Raw genomic sequence first — 21,598 nt, forward strand, 5'->3', positions numbered from 1 at the left:
TCTACCGCATTGGACTCTCCGACTACCTTTAATCGGACATTACCTGACTTTATCTTGCACTAAACATTATTCCCTTTATCCTGTATCTGTACATTGTGGATGGCTTGATTGTAATCATGTATAGTCTTTCCGTTGACTGGATTGCACACAACAACAAAAAGCTTTTTGTTATACCTCGGTATATGAAAAAATAATATTTGGAAAGTCATCTCTTAAGTATCTTGTCTGAATTGAACAGAAATATAATATATAACTATATTGATTAAAAGAGGGAGTAGATTTTCTTCATGCTACCTGTGGGTAAAATAATAAACTGGTCTTTATAATGGAATAATTTTCCAAATATACTTGGAAGATGAGAAATATTAGAGCTGATTTTAACTTTAGATCAAATAGGCAATTCTGGTTTGACAATGTACAAAACATTCTTTAACTTTTATTTTCAAAGGGCAATATAATATCATAACTACTATTGGGAAATTATAATTAATTCCCCTATTAAATGGAAAACTTGTCTGATGCATAGAAAATACACTTTTCCTGGTGAGTCTCTAAATAGACTCTGGTAAATTCTCACCTGTCCAGATTTTACAAGAAATTTATCATCCTTTAATGATTGCCCTGAATATGTTCTCATTACAATCACATTTGCAGCAACAAGAAATGGAATACAACACAGAATAACTAAAGTCAGCTGCCATCCAAAAACGAATGCAACGATTACAGCAGCTCCTAAGGTGCAGACATTCATTGCAACGCTACTGATCTGTAATCCTGTGGCCTGAAAGAAAAAAGAAACATGCAATGATTCCAATGCAACATATGAAGGACAATGTGTTTTAAAGTGGGCAGCAGGCAAACAGTTTAACTCATTTATACAATATTAACTAAATAGAACGTAGAGCAGTAGAGTGCAGAAATCGGCCCTTGGGCCCACCATGTCTGCACAAACATGATGCCATATCAAACCAGTTCCTTCTGCTTGTATGTGATCCATATCCCTCTATTCTCTGCATATTCATGTGCTTATCTAAAAGCCACCTACACACCACATTCTGTTCCACCACCACTATCCCTGGCAGAGTGTTCCAGGCACCTACAATGCTCTGTGTAAAATAACTTACCCCACACATCTCCATTAAAATTTCCCACTCTGACCCTAAAGCTGTGTGCAATAGTATTTGGCATTTCCACCCTGGGAATATGGTTCTGATGTCTACTTTAGCCATGACACACATAACTTTATAAACTTCTGTCTGGTCTCTCCTCCAGTGGAAACATCCCAATTTTATCCAACCTTTCCCTATAGCGAATACCCTCTAATCCAGGCAGCATCCTGGTAAAGCTCTTCTGCACCATCTCCAAAGTCTCCACATCCATTCAAAAATGGGGTGACCAGAAAGGCCACAATTCTCCAAATTCAGCCTAACCAGTTTTATGAAGTTGCAACATGTCTCCTTGACACTTAATGCCCCAACTGATGAAGGCAAGCACATCAAATGTCTTTGTTATCGCTCTATTAGTTTTGCTTCTTCAATAGACAATAGACAATAGGTGCAGGAGTAGGCCATTTGGCCCTTTGAGCCATCAGCGCCATTCAATGTGATCATGGATGATCATTCACAATCAGTACCCCGTTCCTGCCCTCTCCCCATACCCCCTGACTCCACTATCAATAAGAGCTCTATCTAACTCTCTTGAAAGCAAGAAGCGATAGACAGATCTCAAGATCCCTTTGTTCATCAATGTTGTTAAGGATATTGCTATTAACTAGATACTTTCCCCTTACATTAGACACCGAGTGCAACACTCGTACTTGATCAGATTAAATTCCATCTTCCATTGCTCCGCCCATATCTGTAACTGCTCTGCAGCCTGTTGTATCATTTGACAACCTTCTTCAATGTCTACAACTCCAACAATGTTTGTGTTATCTGCAAACTTACTAACAAGTCCATCTACATTTTTGTCCTAGTCATTTACATAAATCACAAACAACAATAAAGAGTCCAGTACTGATACCTGCTGAACACCACTGGTCAAAGACCTCCAGCCAGAAAAATATCCTTCCACCACTATCCTCTGTCTTCTATAGATACGCCAGTTCCAAATCCAAGCTACCTAGACATTATGGATCCCATGCATCTTAATCGTATGGATCAACCTACCACAAGGGACCATGTCAAATGTTTTATCAAAGTCTATGTAGATAACTTCCACTATCAGACCCTCATCAATCATGTTTGTCAACTCCTCAAAAAACTCAATCAAGTTTGTAGGACATGACTTTCTTGGACAAGGCCATGCTGTCTGTCCATAATTAGTACATTCTTTTTCAAATAAATCTAGGTATTGTTTCTTCAGGTCCTTTAAAAAAAAAAATAGAACGCCTGAAATATCTGTTAAATTTTGCAAAATATTGCCACAAAATAAAAATATCCATTATATATCAAAGATTCCTTGAGGCAAATTAGATTTTTTTACTCTTGGTATCAAAGGGATATAAACCCTTTTATTATAATTTTATTTTAATAAAGTTTTATTATAATAAAACTATATTTTCACAGGTTCTATTGAATGGCTTTCTAACGTGTTTATGGTTAACCTCTCAGCCAGCGTAGCTTGAGTGCTAATATTACAAAAGAGGGTTAAGATATTAGGATTGCATTATCTAGTGTAGAGTTTTATTTGTAGAGTGAACGCTACAAATGACACGCTATTCTGTCTTATCCAACTAAAAATGCTCTAACTGGTGCCTTCCAAGGAGACAAGATAGCTTGGAACTTATCTTAATTTTGGACCTAAATAATGTAAAGATCATTTTCATGGAATTAATAGGTTGAATTTTCATTCACGCCTTAGCTTGGCTCCTGGTCAGATCAGCCTTACCATTCTGTTGTTGCTGATTCAAGTTCCTCAAAAGTTATGTGAGCTTTCACTGAGTTTGAATACATTAGCTTACCAACAGTGAGAAGGCTTAAATTACCATGGTTCTATGGAATCCAAAACGTAATAGCTAATGAAAGAGGTGGATTATTTTTTTACACAGAGTGCCAAAATAAATTAGGAAGCAGCAGCCTTTAATCATTTATTGGGGATTTGGTGGTTGGTTGTATGGGAGGATCCAGCAGCAGCAATGATTCTTGAATTTGCTGATGGATCATTTGATATTCTACATTGTGGCAATAAAAATAATTCCCAAGGATGGAAAAAGTAAGAACCATAAAAAGGATGGTTCAAATAACCGATAGGGAAAGTATAGACACACTGAGGTGAACCTCTATCATTTACTGAATGGTGCGCAACGACACTTAGTAACCTATCGTTACCCAAGGCAAGTGAAGACAGTTTCCTTCACACATCCCATTCAACTCGTATTGGCATAAATTTCTTTTTTTCATGTTAACACTTGGCTAGAAATAGAGCTGACTTTAACACAGGTGAACCTTTGGATATCACGATGCAGTAGTTCACTCCAAACTCATGTGAAATCTTACATGAACTGCCAGAATCACAGAATGTAGATCAGCCACTCTATTCCTGATCCATGTCGGGTCTTTAGCGAACTGTTGTCACCCCTACCCCCCTCACCCACAATGACACTGCCTGGACGTGGGACAAGCAGCAGCAACGCACTTTTGATACACACAAACAACAAATGTCGTGTCCTCCTACACTGACCTATTACGACGTAAATAAGTCTGTCACGCTTACATGTGACGCTTCTCAACACGGCCTTGGCGCAGCATGCCGGCAAGAAGGAAATCCTGTCGCGTATGCTTCCAGAACAATGACGGACACTGAGACTAAATATGCACAGATCGAAAAAGAGTTGCTGGCAGTTGTCTTTGCATGCACCAAGTTCAATGGCTACATCTTCGGCATGGCTGATCATCCACAATCAGTAACCTGTGCCTGCCTTCTCCCCATATCCCTTGATTCCACTAACCCCTAGATGATTCTACACCACAACCAGAAAAAGAAAAGGTGAGGTAATTTCTGATTTAAATTACTCTGGGTTTGATTGTGTCTCCTGTGCGGTAAGCAGCAATACACTGACTCCTTGATGAGTGCAGATAGTCTTTGTACTGTTCCTAGATCTCCTCAATCTCAGAAACGTACTGCGTGACTCAACTCTTAGCTCTCCATCTCCAAGACTGATGTCCAGATATACTCGTGCTCCTCTTTCCATCTCGAAGCTACTGTTAGAGCCACAAGTGCACTGTCAAAGCAGGTGGTTCAGGCTCAGTTACTCCACAAAAGGCTGTCACAGAAGGTGTGCTACGATCAATCAAGTCATCCACTCCAACCTTTGCAGGAAGGACAGCCTGTCAGGCTACAAACCCAGAAAGGCAATGATCGCAATGGGCACGGTCAAAGAGAAATGCCAGGAACCCAGGTCCTATCTTGTTCAGTCAGAAGGTAGTTTCTACAGAAGAAATCGGAGACACCTCTCGGTAGAGGAGCCGGTACCATCACAGCGAATCCCTTACGATCCCACGGAATACCCGGATGAAATGATGTGGACAGAAGATGGAAATGCTCTTCTAAATGATAGACACGTGACAGTGGACCATGAACAGTTTTGGGATCAGGTTCCCACGTCTGCACCTGTGGAAGAACCACCAGTGACGTTGCTACCAGTGGAGGAACCATCCATGGGAAAGTCTCCCGTGAAGCCTGTGCCGGTAGAGAAGTTGCCTGTGAAGAAATCGCCTGTGAAGCTCGTGCCAGTGGTGGCATCACCTGTGAAAAGTACCATTGAAGGGCCCTACAAACCTCATGTAGGACGAGTCTGCAAGCTGAATCCCAAATACAGAGACTATGTATAAATGTTTCAATTTCAGTGGGTTTTGCTCTGCTCTGCTTTGCTTGCTTTGCTTTGTCATAGTTGTTAGATTGTTGATCAGTATATTCATTTTTTATAAGCTTCGCTATATTGCTTGCATGCATGTTTGCTTTATTTTATGAGGCATGCGCTAAAGAAGGAGGATGTAGAAAAATATAATCGATGATGGACAACAGCATCAAAGGATATGTTCTACTTTGTATTGTAGAATGTATGGTTATAAAATGTTACTGGCTGCAACTGGGTGCATTGCGGCTTCTCTGTCTGAAATAAAAATATCGCAGTGCAAGTCACTTACCCCTTTAATCTGTGAAGCATCTGTAGCCAAACGAGTTAGTAACACACCAACAGCATTCTTTTGATCATCAAACCAACCAATCTCCTAGTGTTAGGATAAATTGAGTGATAATTAAATTCAAACTATTAAACAATAAGGTTTAATAAAAAGCTACAGCATCTCAGTCTGGTATTTATTCACAAAATTCTGGAGTAACTCAGCAGCTCAGGCAGCATCTCAGGAGAGAAGGAATGGGTGACGTTTCGGGTCGAGACCCTTCTTCAGACTGATGTCAGGGGGGCGGGACAAAGTTAGGATATAGGTGGAGACAGGAAGAGAGAGGGAGATCTGGGAAGGGGGAGGGGAAGAGAGGGACAGAGCAACTATCTAAAGTTGGAGAAGTCGATGTTCCAGGCAAAATATGAGGTGCTGTTCCTCCAATTTCCTGTGGGCCTCACTATGGCATTGGAGGAGGCCCATGACAGAAAGGTCAGACTGGGAATGGGAGGGGGAGTTGAAGTGCTCGGCCACCGGGAGACCAGTTTGGCCAACGCGGACCGAGCGCAGGTGTTGAGCGAAGCGAACGCCGAGCCTGCGCTTGGTTTCGCCGATGTAAATAAGTTGACATCTGGAGCAGCAGATGCAATAGATGAGGTTGGAGGAGGTGCAGGTGAACCTTTGTCTCACCTGGAAAGACTGCTTGGGTCCTTGGATGGAGTTGAGGGGGGAGATAAAGGGACAGGTGTTGCATCTCGTGCGGTTGCAGGGGAAAGTGCCCGGGGATGGGGTGGTTTGGGTAGGAAAGGACGAGTGGACCAGGGAGTTACGGAGGGAACGGTCTCTGTGGAATGCAGAAAGGGGAGGGGATGGGAAGACATGGCCTGTGGTGGGGTCCCATTGTAGGTGACGGAAATGTTGGCGGATGATTTGTTGGATACGCTGGCTGGTGGGGTGGAAGGTGAGAACGAGGGGGATTCTGTCCTTGTTGCGAGTGGAGGGAGGGGGAGCAAGAGCGGAGCTGCGGGATGTGGAAGAGACCCTAGTGAGAGCCTCAAATATAATGGAAGAGGGGAAGCCCCGTTTCCTGAAGAATGAGGACATCTCTGACGCCCTAGTGTGAAACACCTCATCCCGGGCGCAGATGCAGCATAGACGGAGGAATTGGGAGTAGGGGATAGACTTTTTGCAGGAGACCGGGTGGGAAGAAGTGTAGTCCAGATAGCTGTGCGAGTCAGTGGGTTTATAGTAGATGTCAGTCACTAGTCTGTCTCCTGTGATTGAGATGGTGAGGTCCAGAAACGGGAGGGAGATGTCGGAGATAGTCCAGGTATAAAGGGCAGCATGGAAATTGGAAGTGAAGTGTATGAAGTCAGTGAGTTCTGCATGGGTACAAGAGGTAGCACCAATGCAGTCGTCGATGTAGCGGAGGTAGGGGTCTGGGATGGGGCCGGTGTACGGCCAGAACAGGGATTGTTCGACGTACCCGACAAAGATCTGTCTGGAATCATTGCATATTCCATGTGGATCATCTCCCTTCAACTGATATCTAAGATTTCACTCAGTATGTGGGTCATTCAGACTTGCATCTATTCCCCCACAAAAGATTTCAGTGGAAATGTCCCCAACCTAAGAATTATTAATCATTTGCTGGTTTTCCCAGTTTACGACAAGCTTTCTTCCTGCAAGCTGTTCATAGGCCGAACAGTTCGCAAGTCGGAAGTGCAGCCGCAAACCAAGTTTTCAGCTGGCAGAGGATGGCCACAGACCCACAGCAGCCAGCAAGTCAATACCGAAGGTCTCCCCACTGCTCAATTGTACATTCGGCTTGTACACAAGTTGGCCATTTGGAAGCTGGGGAGGACATTTTCTATAAAAGGTTGTTGATGGCAAAGGGTATAAATCACAGTTCACAAAAGGTCTACTTACTCCATATTTGTTGGGCCCTTCAATGGCTTTTGCTTTGCCAGTCGAGAGGCATGGCCCACGTTCGACATTTTGTTTTGCAGGTCACAGCAAATGTGGTGTTTTTAATGGCTAATGCATGTTTGGGTCTGCCTTATGTAGGTCAGCATTGTCAGTTATTTCAGTTGGTCCTGTGTCCCATCTATGCCAGTGATCAAATCTACAATCGACCAGGTGATCCAATGGAGTTTAGTTCAGTTCAGCTTGGAGATACAACACGGAAACAGGCCCTTCAGCCCACCGAGTCTGTTGCGACCAGTGATTCCCCCATATTAACACAATTCTTCTCACACTAGGAACAATTTACAATTTTACTAAACTAATTAACCTACAAACCTGTATGTCTTTGGAGTGTGGAAGGAAACCGGAGCTCCTGGGGAAAATCCACACAGGGAGAACGTACAAAGTCTGTGCAGACAGCACCCGTAATCAAGATTGAACCCAGGTCTCTGGCGTTGTAAGGCAGCAACTCTACCACCGCACATCGCAGCAGGTTCAATTGTACTCTTTGATGATGAATCCTCTGACTGTGCACTGATGATATCATCTCAACAATTGTTTGTGCCAAGAAATCATTTTCTATAGACAACTTCACATGTATTTTATTCCTAAACACTTCTTCAAACAGATAGTGATCTAAATTGTTTTACTGTTGAAATATTCTTTGCTGTACAATGCTTGAGAACAAGAATTCCGAATAAGTCTCCAAAAAGGCACATCTACTTCCCATTGGAAGATTAGCTCGAGTTTATTCCCACCCATATGCCCCCGATTATGATCATATTGATGTGACCTGTGCCTATGAATTCTCATTAAAATAGAACATCCCTGTGATCAAATTATTCAATCATAGACTAAAATGTCCATTTGAAATAGTGTCCAGAAAGTAAAGTGACTTCATGAAAACTGTACGTTATTTTTCCAATGATTGCTAATAGTTTGCATTAAAATATATATTAATTGCTTCATTTCCTCATGTAAACATTAGAGTGGTACAGTTGCTGCCTTAGAGACAGATCCTGACTAAGGGTGCTGTGCAGAGAGCTTGTACGTTCTCTCTGTGACCGCGTGGGATGCTTCGGTTTCCTCACACATTCCCAAGATGTGCAGGTTTGTGGGTTAATTGCTTCTGTAAATTACCTCTAAAGTGTAGGATCTGAAACTGGGATGACATAGAATTAGTGTACGGGTGATCAATGGTGGCACAGACTCAGTGTGCTGAAGGATCGGTTTTCACATTGTATCTCTAAACAAAACTAAACTAAACTAAGTTTAAACTCGATTTCATCTACTCACTTCCAGGTAGGTCCAAATACCATTTGATGGAGTGAACAGATTCTACAGCACCAAGTTGCACACCAGCAAAACTCAATTTTCCAGACATTTGACCATTCACTTATCCCATCTATATCACATTAACTTTCTTTTAATCGCATTACAATTTACTTCTGCGTTCCAATTCAACTATTAGAGACTGAAGGCGGCTCTCGACCCAAAATGTCACCTGTCCATGTTCTCCAGAGATGCTCAGTTAGGTTAGGTAAGGGGGAGGTGCAGTGAGACCTGGGTGTCCTTGTACACAGGTCACTGAAAGTTGGCGTGCAGGTACAGCAGGCGGTGAAGAAAGCTAATGGAATGTTGGCCTTCATAACAAGAGGATTTCAGTAGAGGAGTAAAAAGGTTATTCTGCATCTGTATAGGGCCCTGGTAAGACCACATCTGGAGTATTGTGTACAGTTTTGGGCTCCTAATTTGAGGAAGGACATCCTTGTAATTGAGGCAGTGCAGCGTAGGTTCACGAGATTGATCCCTGGGATGGCGGGACTGACATATGAGGAAAGATTGAAAAGACTAGGCTTGTATTCACTGGAGTTTAGAAGGATGATAGGGGATCTTATAGAAACATATAAAAATATAAAAGGACTGGACAACCTAGATGCAGGAAAAATGTTCCCAATGTTGGGTGAGTCCAGAACCGGGGGCCACAGTCCTAGAATAAAGAGGAGGCCATTTAAAACTGAGGTGAGAAAAAACATTTTCACCCAGAGAGTTGGGAATTTGTGGAATTCTCTGCCACAGAGGGCAGTGGAAGCCAAATCACTGGATGGATTTAAGAGAGTTGGATAGAGCTCTAAGAGTTAGTGGAATCAAGGGATATGGGGAGAAGGGAGGCACGGGGTATTGATTGGGGATGATCAGCCATGATCACAATGAATGGCGGTGCTGGCTCGAAGGGCCGAATGGCCTCCTCTTGCACCTATTTTCTATGTTTCTATGCTGCCTAACCGGCTGAGTTACTCCAGCATTTGTGTCCAATTGTAAAAAGTTAATTCCCCAAATTTAGGGATTCCCAAAATCTAGGGAATCTCCAACAAATTGCACAAATTCCTCTCTCTCTTCCAACTTTTACAGATACTTGATGTGTGTCTGAGATCGGTATAGATTAATAATTCAGTTATACCTTTGCACTTCTGTCCTAACAGGAATTAGAAGAACTACCCACCTGTTGTAACATTGCTTTAAATGATAATGCACGCAGCCTCATTGTAAGGATTTCCCCAGATTTTCCAAACATGTAACCCTTGAAGATCAAAAGAAAAAAATATAATTAGAATGTTAGATGACCATGGAGCTTTTGTATTCTCATGATTTCCTAAAGTAACATTCATACTAGCAAGTGAAATGGTTATAATTTTGCAACTTGATATTATGTGTGGGCAGAGGAAGGCAAGGGGCTTCTATTCTTTCTGGTCACTCACCTTTATACAGTGACTCAATAATAAGAGAGCTCCCAGACCTAGGAAAATCAAAGCAAATATAGAAGCCCTCTGCTGTTTCTGTTCAGGGTCAGTGATTGCAAATACCTAGATGAAGGAAAAAAACAAAGACGTTATTAAGGCAGTGTCTTTTACAGCTTTTCAGTATTTATCAGCCAATTGTAAAGGAAACAGTTAAAACTGCAGGTTGATGATAATTACCTTACAGCTATTAGTGAATAACAATGATTAGGGCATTGGGCATTATGAACATTGTTGGACCTAAAGAGATTAAACCCAGGAACTTGGATAAAGAGGAATAGATAAGGGTAATGTTTAGTGTAGGAAGGAAGTGTAATTAGAATATTAGATGCTGGTTTACACTGAAGATAGACATATAAAGGTGGAGTAACACAGCGGGTCGGGCAGCATCTCTGGAGAAAAGGAATAGGTGACATTTTGGGTTGAGACCCTTCCTCAGACATTGTCATTGATTAGTATTTGGTGGCATCAGTTGGAGCCAACAAGATAAGATTAACAGCCATGGACAGAACAGTTCACTTTCACTGCTTTTAAGATGTATATTTTAAAAAATCACCTCATCTATCTCAATTTGAGAGAGTTTACCCTGGCATTTTTCTCACATAGGCCTTTGTATTTCACGGACCAGTTAGTAGGTCTGGACTCAAAATAAAGTATAAATTACTGCTGTGTGTAATTAAAAGTGGCAGCTCATTGGCATGCACCATGTCTTCCAAACTAACGATGTCATGACCAAACAAGGTCTAATCATTTTAAATTCTGGTCAAAGGGTAGTATTGGGCAGTAAAATTGAGAGCACTCCAGTTTTCCATTAAAACATTGCAATTTTTTTTACTTTCATCTGAGAAGATCGGTCCAATATTTTGTATCTAATCTGAAGATAGCACCATTGACTAAATAGCAGTGTTGTGTGACCCACAATCATATGCTCTTTGATGGGTCTGAAACGTTTGACTCATCGGATGAGTTTCCACCTTAATGTTAAAATTGTTGTCGCTATCATTTTCCTAGGTAAATGTCGACTATATATATTAGTACATTTAATTAGGTTTATAACTTCAAATCTTTGACTTTACCGAGTGCATAAAAACAAATCTCACCCCAATAATCCGGGAAAACACCACACCAAATGCTACTGGTACAACACCACCTACAATGGCAAAGAGGCATCCAATGACAATGTATGGCCACTCTGTTTTGTTCAGAGCAAGAATTTGTAGAAATGAAACTTCTGCCAAATCTTCTTCCTATAAAAATTCCAGAATTAAAACAATATAATTAAATCATTCCAGCATAGATGTCAGAATAAGGGCATGCATTCAAAAAGCCATTCCTCTATTATCTGAGGAGGAAAGAACTATGTCAGATTTGATATTGTTAATATACATTGGGAAATACAGCAGTCATAATACTGTCTTGGTGAATGTCCCCATTTATTTACCTCCAGTCCAATAAAACAACCTTTCACTTCTGCATTCTGTTCCTGCAAAAAGGTTACCATAGGCCCTTTTAATTATGTGGCCTTCAATCTTGATGACAAGACCAATATGCAGTACCATATTAAATGCATTTTGTATGTCCATTATACCAAAGCAACCAAACTTGACTCATCAACCCTCTGATACCTCAACAAAAAACTCTAACATGGTTTACCTTAAATAAGACCATGTTGACTTTCTCTATGCAATCCATACTTGTTCAAGTGACTTTTAATTCCATCCCTGACTATTCTTTTAGAACAGTCCCCACTACCATCATTAAACTGACTGGTCTGTAATTACTCAGTTCATCCAAGTACAGTTCCTTGAACAAGAATGCAACTGTTGGGGTTTTACGGTCCTCAGTGACCACACCTGTACCTATGGATGTTTGGAAGATTATAGACACAGCCCTTCCAATTTCCTTCATAACTTCCCTCCATACCCAAGGACATATCTCTTTGGACCAGGTTATTTATCCATTTTAACTGTAACTTGCACCTCATCTTTATTGTTAGTTTTATGTGTGCACAGCCAATATATAAACATTTATACAAAATGTTTGCCATATGGAAATTCACATATATACATTCAGTTCTGACCAATTTGTTTGCTTCTTCATTATTCTCTGTTGTTTCGTTTGATTCAGAGGAAGCAATATTTTTAAGTTTCTTGCTTGACGTTCTTCTGAAACTGCCCCTGCTCATCATCTGCATGCTTTTGACTTCATCGTTCTCCAGATCTTTCACATTCTCCAAAGCATCGCCTGTTTCTTCGGCACAGTCACCCATCTTATTTGAACTCTTAAAGAAGAGGAAAAAGAAAATATTTCTTAAGATTGCTGATTAACTTAAATGCGATCACTTAAGTGCTAAAAAAACCACACCTGTGTCATGTAGTGAAGTTCTAAGTGGGCAAGGTTAATTTCAAAGGCCCTGCATTATCAGCAAGTTAGAATTACCCAAGCTAGTCACCTCCCCTCAGGAAGTGTTGGTTCCAGATTTTAAGCTGCTTGGTAAAGGCATCAACAAAACCTTTCCAAAGCTTGGGAAGAGGGGGGGGTGGGAAGAGGGGGGGGGTGGGAAGAGGGGGGGGGTGGGAAGAGGGGGGGGTGGGAAGAGGGGGGGGTGGGAAGAGGGGGGGGTGGGAAGAGGGGGGGGTGGGAAGAGGGGGGGGTGGGAAGAGGGGGGGGTGGGAAGAGGGGGGGGTGGGAAGAGGGGGGGGTGGGAAGAGGGGGGGGTGGGAAGAGGGGGGGGTGGGAAGAGGGGGGGGTGGGAAGAGGGGGGGGTGGGAAGAGGGGGGGGTGGGAAGAGGGGGGGGTGGGAAGAGGGGGGGGTGGGAAGAGGGGGGGGTGGGAAGAGGGGGGGGTGGGAAGAGGGGGGGGTGGGAAGAGGGGGGGGTGGGAAGAGGGGGGGGGGTGGGAAGAGGGGGGGGTGGGAAGAGGGGGGGGGTGGGAAGAGGGGGGGGTGGGAAGAGGGGGGGGTGGGAAGAGGGGGGGGTGGGAAGAGGGGGGGGTGGGAAGAGGGGGGGTGGGAAGGGGGGGGGTGGGAAGGGGGGGGGTGGGAAGAGGGGGGGTGGGAAGAGGGGGGGGTGGGAAGAGGGGGGGGTGGGAAGAGGGGGGGGTGGGAAGAGGGGGGGGTGGGAAGAGGGGGGGGTGGGAAGAGGGGGGGGTGGGAAGAGGGGGGGGTGGGAAGAGGGGGGGGTGGGAAGAGGGGGGGGTGGGAAGAGGGGGGGGTGGGAAGAGGGGGGGGTGGGAAGAGGGGGGGTGGGAAGAGGGGGGGTGGGAAGAGGGGGGGGTGGGAAGAGGGGGGGTGGGAAGAGGGGGGGTGGGAAGAGGGGGGGTGGGAAGAGGGGGGGTGGGAAGAGGGGGGGTGGGAAGAGGGGGGGTGGGAAGAGGGGGGGTGGGAAGAGGGGGGGTGGGAAGAGGGGGGGTGGGAAGAGGGGGGGTGGGAAGAGGGGGGGTGGGAAGAGGGGGGGTGGGAAGAGGGGGGGTGGGAAGAGGGGGGGTGGGAAGAGGGGGGGTGGGAAGAGGGGGGGTGGGAAGAGGGGGGGTGGGAAGAGGGGGGGTGGGAAGAGGGGGGGTGGGAAGAGGGGGGGTGGGAAGAGGGGGGGGGGTGGGAAGAGGGGGGGGGGTGGGAAGAGGGGGGGGGGTGGGAAGAGGGGGGGGTGGGAAGAGGGGGGGTGGGAAGAGGGGGGGTGGGAAGAGGGGGGGTGGGAAGAGGGGGGGTGGGAAGAGGGGGGGTGGGAAGAGGGGGGGTGGGAAGAGGGGGGGTGGGAAGAGGGGGGGTGGGAAGAGGGGGGGTGGGAAGAGGGGGGGTGGGAAGAGGGGGGGTGGGAAGAGGGGGGGGGTGGGAAGAGGGGGGGGGTGGGAAGAGGGGGGGGGTGGGAAGAGGGGGGGGGTGGGAAGAGGGGGGGGGTGGGAAGAGGGGGGGGTGGGAAGAGGGGGGGGTGGGAAGAGGGGGGGGGTGGGAAGAGGGGGGGGTGGGAAGAGGGGGGGGGTGGGAAGAGGGGGGGGGTGGGAAGAGGGGGGGGGTGGGAAGAGGGGGGGGGTGGGAAGAGGGGGGGGGTGGGAAGAGGGGGGGGGTGGGAAGAGGGGGGGGGTGGGAAGAGGGGGGGGTGGGAAGAGGGGGGGGTGGGAAGAGGGGGGGGTGGGAAGAGGGGGGGGTGGGAAGAGGGGGGGGTGGGAAGAGGGGGGGGTGGGAAGAGGGGGGGGTGGGAAGAGGGGGGGTGGGAAGAGGGGGGTGGGAAGAGGGGGGGTGGGAAGAGGGGGGGGTGGGAAGAGGGGGGGGTGGGAAGAGGGGGGGGTGGGAAGAGGGGGGGGTGGGAAGAGGGGGGGGTGGGAAGAGGGGGGGGTGGGAAGAGGGGGGGGTGGGAAGGGGGGGGGTGGGAAGGGGGGGGGTGGGAAGAGGGGGGGGTGGGAAGAGGGGGGGGTGGGAAGAGGGGGGGGTGGGAAGAGGGGGGGGTGGGAAGAGGGGGGGGTGGGAAGAGGGGGGGGTGGGAAGAGGGGGGAAGTGTCCTTTCATACAAAAGCATGTCAGGTCAAATCCTACAAGTCAAGTTATATTTGTGATCTGTTCACTCTTTCATAACATGCTAACCTATTGAGAAACTGCAATGAATGCCCCAGCAAGTATAAACAATGGAGGAATAAATCGTGGCCAGAAGAGATCTATTATGTCTACACAAAAGTATTGGCATACAGCACATTCGAAGAGGTAGTTATTCATTTTGCAATTCACCACACTTAAACTATAGATACAGTTAGAATTTAAGATGGAGATGTATGTCTGATGTTGCTGAGAAGCATCCACACCACATAGTATTTATGTCTAATAAAGATCACTTATGTTTGCAATGAGCAATTCTTAGTTTGGATTTTGTCACTTATAATGTGGTTTAAATACTTTAACAAGCCATAAACATTCAGTGCTGAACCTCCACTGCAGCTTAAAGCAACAACTTCTATTTGCATAAAAAATCAATTTGCATAAAAAATATCCGGAGGATCTTGGCAGAAGTGTTGGGGCACAGAAATAGCTACTGTTCCACAAAATAAAAGAGGTGACAGGCAAGGCAGCAAAACTCTGGTCAGAAGTGAGTTTTAAAGGGCAGCCTAAGGGATAAAATGGAATGGAAGGTATTCCAGTGGATTAGGCCAAGCCACATGCTGGGAACAAAAGAAAGGAGAATGCAAGAGTTCAGAGAGTAGAATGAATGCAAGGTTCATGTAGGATTTTGCATTGAAATAAGTTCAATGGGAGAGCAGGGAGAGCCAAGGACATAGAATATTTACAATCCGAGATGAAAATGTTTAATTTGAGGCTTTGGTAGGCTGTTCATAACATAACAGAACTTTATTGTCATTCGGTATAAATACCGAACGAAATTTCAGCAGTCACAAGACACAGTGGAAGTGGAAGTGGCGGCGCCTAACGGCAGCGGCTCGCTAGCAGTCTGTTCGTCTTTTTTTCCTTTTTTTTGTTGTTGTTGTGTGTCGGTGTTGGGATGGTTTTTGTATTTTTTTTGGTTGTGTATGTGTGGGGGGTGGTGGTGTGGGTGGGGGGTGGCGGCGGGGGGTGGGGGAATCTTTTCTCTTCCTCTCGGCGCGGCGTGCGGCTCGGCTGCGGGGCCTAACATCGCCCGGTGCGGCTCGGCCGCTGGACTTTACATCGCCCGGAGCGGCTTGGCCGCTGGACTTAACAGTGCCCGGTGCAGCTCGGCCGTGGGACTTAACATCGCCCGGTGCGGCTCGGCTGCGGGACTTTACATCGCTAGTGTGGCTCGGCCACGGGGCTTTTCATCGCTGGTGCGGCTCGACCACGGGACTCAACATCGCCCGGTGCGGCTCGACCACGGGACCTAACATCGCCCGGTGCGGCTCGACCACGGGACTTTACATCGCCCGGTGTGGCTCGGCTGCGGGACTTTACATCGCTGGTGCGGCTCGGCCACGGGGCTTTTCATCGCTGGTGCGGCTCGACCTGTGCGGGTCGATCGGGGACGAGCTGTCTGTCCATGGGCGTGGGGAAGAGAGTGGAAGTTTTGTTGCCTCCATCACAGTGAGGGGGTGTTTGGAGTCACTGTGATGGACGTTTGTGTTGGGGCTATGTGTCTTGTGTTTTTTTTTCTATGACTGCTATGTAGTTTCGTTCGGTACTTCCGTACCGAACGACAAATAAAGCTCTGTTATACAGCAAAAAAGAAAAGAACACAGGACACACGACCCCAACACAAACATCCATCACAGTGACTCCAAACACCCCCTCACTGTGAGGGAAGGCAACAAAACTTCCACTCTCTTCCCCTCGCACCCACGGACAGGCAGCTCGACCCCTACCGAGGCAAACGACACGCACAGCCCCCGCAAGGGGATGGAAGGCCCCGCAGCCGAGCCGCCCCGGGCACCGAAACGTCCCGCGGCCGCACCGGGCGATGTTAAGTCCAGCGGCTGAGCCGCGCCGGGCGATGGAAGGCCCCGCGGCCGCTGCTAAGTCCCGCGGCCGAGCCGCACCGGGCACTGAAACGTCCCGCGGCCGAGCCGCACTGGGCACTGAAACGTCCCGCGGCCGAGCTGCACCGGGCACTGCTGTTACAAACACTTAAGGATGTTGCCACATGCATGTAATCCTTAATCAGTTAATAATTTATGAACAGACAAACAACACATTGCTTAATAAACCAAACGGCATTTTGTTCATTAATTTTGCATAGTTTGAATTGTGGGTTACAGTTACAGACGGAGGTCTCACACATATATGAAATTTTGAAAAGGGTAATAGTGCGACTTCTGGAAATCTGAAATAAAAGTGGAAAAGATTGCAACTAAGTGGATATGGCCACATCTGTAGAGGCGGAAATATAATTAATCGTAAATTGATAAGTGAGAAAACAGGCATGCTGCGTGTTACTGAGAGAGGAGCAATGGAGAGGACAAAAAAATGTCTATGTGATAGTGCAGAAAACAAGACTGTCCAAGGGACGGTTACATTTGGTGCCATCCTGTTGATCACAGCTGATCTGTCTGGAGGAGTGTAGGTTCAGGGAGATAGCAGGTGGCGGATGTTCGAGTGAACAGGACTAACTGGAATATAGAGTAACTGTGTGATGCACAAAAGATCAGTTACCGGACTGCTGAAAGAGAAGTGATTGCTGAAAATATGTTGGTATTCAGATGAGGCCTATGGAGAGACAACTGAGTTAATGTCATACGTGCATGGTCTCACATCGGGACTGGCGGTGGCCTGCCTCAATGAAAGATGACATGCTGCTGCTCTTCAGAAGATTCAGAAGATTAAAGATAAAGATGTCGGAGTGAGAATGTAGAGACAAGGAACGGCAGAAGCTGGTGTACAAAAAGAGATACCAAATGCTGGGTAACTCAATGGGTTGGGCAGCATCTCTGAAGAACATGGATAGGCTTTTATATATCTCATTCTGTTTATGTTCCTCCATACAAATATGATGAACTCCTCCTATCCAATAACTTAAAACACACTTTGTAGTCTCACATTCCCATTGGCCCAATTAATCATGCATTCCACCTGTTTCATTCCCATTCAATGGGGGACAAGAAAAATCCTCATGTTTAACAATCATCAATTCTGTGATCATCCACTTCGTATTCTTACAGAATTTTCATTTTACCACTCATCTGCATACTCTCAAATGCTTATTCTTAAATTACTCCAAAACACTTACATTTAAAAGCCGATCTCTTAGAGGATTGAAAAGACTCAGGCTCAGCAGAAAGCGTGCCAGTGTGTCAGTTGTTTTTTGAGATCAGTCCCAACATCTGCCATAGGCTACTGGATGCAATGAAAGTCTTCTGAAACCCAGACTTCTAAATGAAGGGTCTTTCAGATTTGCATAGAATAACATCGGCCAATTTGCTTAAAATTATTACACTAAACAGGTGACCAATTTTCCAGGTTATTGCGTCCTCAACTCAGATAATCCGTGGCAAAGAGGAAAAAATGTCAACAAGTCTCCACTGTGATAATTTAACATTTAAAAATGCAATACCACGACCCAAGACTGGCATTTCTGCCATTAAGGAGAAAGTCATGAATAGAAAGTGACCTCCTCGGATTTCCTATTTTTCACATATTAATAGTTTGCAAGCAAATTCTACAGCTATATCAGTCATAGAAGAACAAATAAACAAAGGTGATTTGGTTGCAGTTTACTGCTTACCTGCTGCATTACTAGGGAATAGTAGATGCCCTTCTTGTCCATGAGCTCACTGTGCACACCTTGTTCAGAAACTACTCCATTGGAAAAGACAGCAATGGTATCAGCAGTACTGATTGTTGAGAGGCGATGGGCAATCACGATGGTTGTACGACCTGCTCTGGCCTGTAGTGAAAAGGTGATCAGAAAGAATGATCTAAATCTTGTTCACAATGGTTGGAAACATTAAAATATTAAATTTGGGGAATCACATTGCTTGTTAATGAAAGGCTTTGGTTTACTTGCTTTGAAACGTGACTATTAACAAAATAAATCCCCTTGCTTGCGATTACAATACTTATCTTAAAGTGGAGTCAAATGATGTGAGAGATGTGTGTTAAGTTGTTATACATTAATAATCATGTAGCATAATCTTGAACCTTTAATTTTATTAAGACAAATTATTAGAATCGACTAGAGCCTTTCTAAAGCATTGTTAAAGCATTAAACATAACAAGAAACAGATACAAGAAAGTTTCCAAACAGGAGTGGTCCAGACAGTAACGGTAGCGCAGCGGTAGAGTTGCTGCTTTACAGCGAATGCAGCGCCGGAGACTCAGGTTCGATCCTGACTACGGGTGCTGCACTGTAAGGAGTTTGTACGTTCTCCCCGTGACCTGCGTGGGTTTTCTCCGAGATCTTCGGTTTCCTCCCACACTCCAAAGACGTACAGGTATGTAGGTTAATTGGCTGGGTAAATGTAAAAAATTGTCCCTAGTGGGTGTAGGATAGTGTTAATGTACGGGGATCGCTGGGCGGCACGGACTTGGAGGGCCGAAAAGGCCTGTTTCCGGCTGTATATATATGATATGATATGATAGTAACCCTGGAAAGAAGCCTTGTCCTTCATATTTCAGGCATAATCATTCTTTGGAATTGATTTAACACTTGGACTATATTCTCTATTCTGCTGAAAGCTGCATGTGTGCCACCACTGGACATGGCATCAGAGAATGGTTACAGCAAAGAAGGAGGCCATTTGGCTGGCATTTCTGCTCTTAAAAGGTTCTACCACGAATAGAAAATAACCTCTTAGGTTTCCCATTTCCTTAAAATATTAATAATTTGCAAGCAAATTATACAAACGCATCAGTCTCAGAACAAAATAAACAAAGCTGATTACCAGGGAATAGTAGATGCCCTTCTTGTCCATGAACTCACTGTGAATTCTAGTTCTATACACTATCCCTTTAACTGCAACTTTGCAATTTTTTATCTCTCTTGAAGCACACATTAGAAGCTGCCTCTAACACATCAACAGCCAGTGCATCCAGATTCCTCCACAACTTTCACCAAAAAGTATTTCTGCATGTCACTCTCAATTCCCTTCTGCTTTATATCTGTGTCCTCTATCCTCCACTACATTGCCAAAGATAACAGTCTCCCACTATCCACTCTGTTCAGACTCATTATTTTATGTACTACAATCAAATCCCCTCAGCCTCTCATTATCCTCCAGTAGAGAAAATGCTCCCAGCCACTACAATCATTTTTTATAACCGTATCACTCATTCCAGGAACTATTCTCATAGATTTTTTAGATCATCTTCATCCCTTCACTTTCTTTCAATAATGTGGTGACAGGAATGGAACATTGTGCAACAGATGAGGCTGGAACATTATTTTATAAAGTTCACAATAATGTCCTGACTTGTTACACACAATGTCTCTGTTGATAAGCTTGGAATGGCCTATGCCTCTTTACCTGTTTTCACAACCTGCCTGCCATGTTTAATGAAATATAGGCACAAAGTGGTGGAATAACTCAGCGGGTCAAGCAGAATCTCTGGGGAACACGTATAGGTGAGGTTTTGAGTTGGTCCTGACTGAAATAGCAGAGAGTTTTCCAGAGATGCTGCATGACCCATTGAGTTACTCCAGTACTTTGCGTCAATTTTTGTAAACCAGCTTCTGCAGTTTCTTGTGTCTGCCACTTTTAATAACTTGTGCATTGGGACTCTCAGGTCCGACATATTACTTGTGTATAATTTATGTTTTTGTGTGTCATCTATACGCCTGTGATACTTCTGCAAGCAAGATTTTCATTGCACCTGTACCTCATCGTACGTGTGCATATGCCAATAAATGCTAAACTTGAAATGCCAAAAGTCTTTTAGACTATCCCCCAAATCAAGTGACCACTGTGTTGCCAACTTTAACATTTTTTTCCTATAGTTGGCTTGACCAATAGAAGTTGTATGGAGAGAAAATTAAGATGCTGAAATGGAATGCACTAAAATTACATATTATATGTCTGGAATTTGTGAACCAAAATGGGTTCAGAACACTTTACTAGGAAGAAAGTAAAATTCTCAGTGAGAGTGTTTCCAAAGCAAGCTAGGCAACAAGAAACTAGTCATCTAAAATGAGTCAAACTTCCACTGATGCTAAATTCCTTGCAGAAAACCTTTAATTGACAAACAGGAACTTAATTTTCATTAGTTTGTGAACAAAAGTCATATCAATCTTTTAAAACAGAGGCCAGCATATCCCATAGTATTTTCAAACGTTTAAATTAGAGTCCAAGTCACCTGTACTGATTAAAAATTGTGCGTGACCTCATTCTATCGTCTGACTGGAATGAACTGGAGCTTTTTATCTCCACTCTTCCAAGTGGAAGATCATTTGTCTTAACTTTTCTTCTCATGTTTTCATTTAAGGTGCATGGTATACATATTCTGGTCCATCTACAAGTAGACCTTCAAATTAACCTAATTCATGGATAGGACAGGATTGGAGGGATACAGACCAAACATGGGCAGGTGGGACTAGTGTAACTGAGACATGTTGGCTGGTGTGGGTAAGGTGGGCCTAAGGGCCTGCTTCCACACTGTATCAATCTATGACTCTAAGATATTGGCCTGTCAACACCAAAATTCAAGTTCAAATGAGCATGCACATCCGAAACACAAAGCTCCATACAAGAATTGACCAATCTGCCCATTTGAATCATTGAGGATGTGAAGAAATAATTATAACTCCATTAGTAAAAGGGATAATGCACCTCAAACAGATGATTTGATCTTTATTGTGCGGAAGTTGCTTCACACTAACAGGCTGCAACATTTTCTAAATAATGCGGCAATTGTATGGGACATTACTTAAGGTGTTCTTGGAAGATATAATAACATTTCTTACTTTTGAAACTATTGACAGCCTTATTTCCTGAGGAATGTAACTGATTACCAAAAGGAGAATGAGCAATTGAGGGACGTTTCGTATATTCCAGATCTTTTGCTAGAATTCTCAATTGGTTAAACCAGCTTGGGTTTCTTTTACATTATATTGTTTAGATATCATTAAAATAATAGTTTATCTCCACCTTCAACAGATGCCTATTGAATTAATTGTACTTTTTATATGACAGTCAAGGCATTAAAACAGCTACAATTGAACACAAGAGAATAAAATTAATTAAAATTCTTAAATGGAGCATTGTATAGTACATGGAGACACAGGAGATACTGGAATCTGGAGCATAAAGTTAGCTGGTGGAGGAACACAG

The 21,598-nt window shown here is 44.7% G+C and overlaps 1 protein-coding gene across 1 annotated transcript in view; it reads right to left on the reverse strand.

Annotated features, from left to right (window-relative positions):
- Positions 1–21,598, reverse strand: part of LOC144606791 (ATP-dependent translocase ABCB1-like) — a 66,162-nt gene that overhangs the window by 12,957 nt on the left and 31,607 nt on the right. Inside the window, exons 15-21 of the mRNA XM_078423167.1 lie at positions 18,058–18,219; positions 11,967–12,167; positions 10,987–11,133; positions 9,848–9,952; positions 9,592–9,669; positions 5,148–5,231; positions 578–781 (exon numbers count right to left, since the gene is read on the reverse strand). Coding sequence (XP_078279293.1) covers positions 578–781; positions 5,148–5,231; positions 9,592–9,669; positions 9,848–9,952; positions 10,987–11,133; positions 11,967–12,167; positions 18,058–18,219 — 981 coding nt within the window. The remainder of the gene's footprint in view (positions 1–577; positions 782–5,147; positions 5,232–9,591; positions 9,670–9,847; positions 9,953–10,986; positions 11,134–11,966; positions 12,168–18,057; positions 18,220–21,598) is intronic.

Source organism: Rhinoraja longicauda, chromosome 2 (assembly GCF_053455715.1).
Source record: "Rhinoraja longicauda isolate Sanriku21f chromosome 2, sRhiLon1.1, whole genome shotgun sequence".
Lineage (NCBI taxonomy): Eukaryota > Metazoa > Chordata > Chondrichthyes > Rajiformes > Arhynchobatidae > Rhinoraja > Rhinoraja longicauda.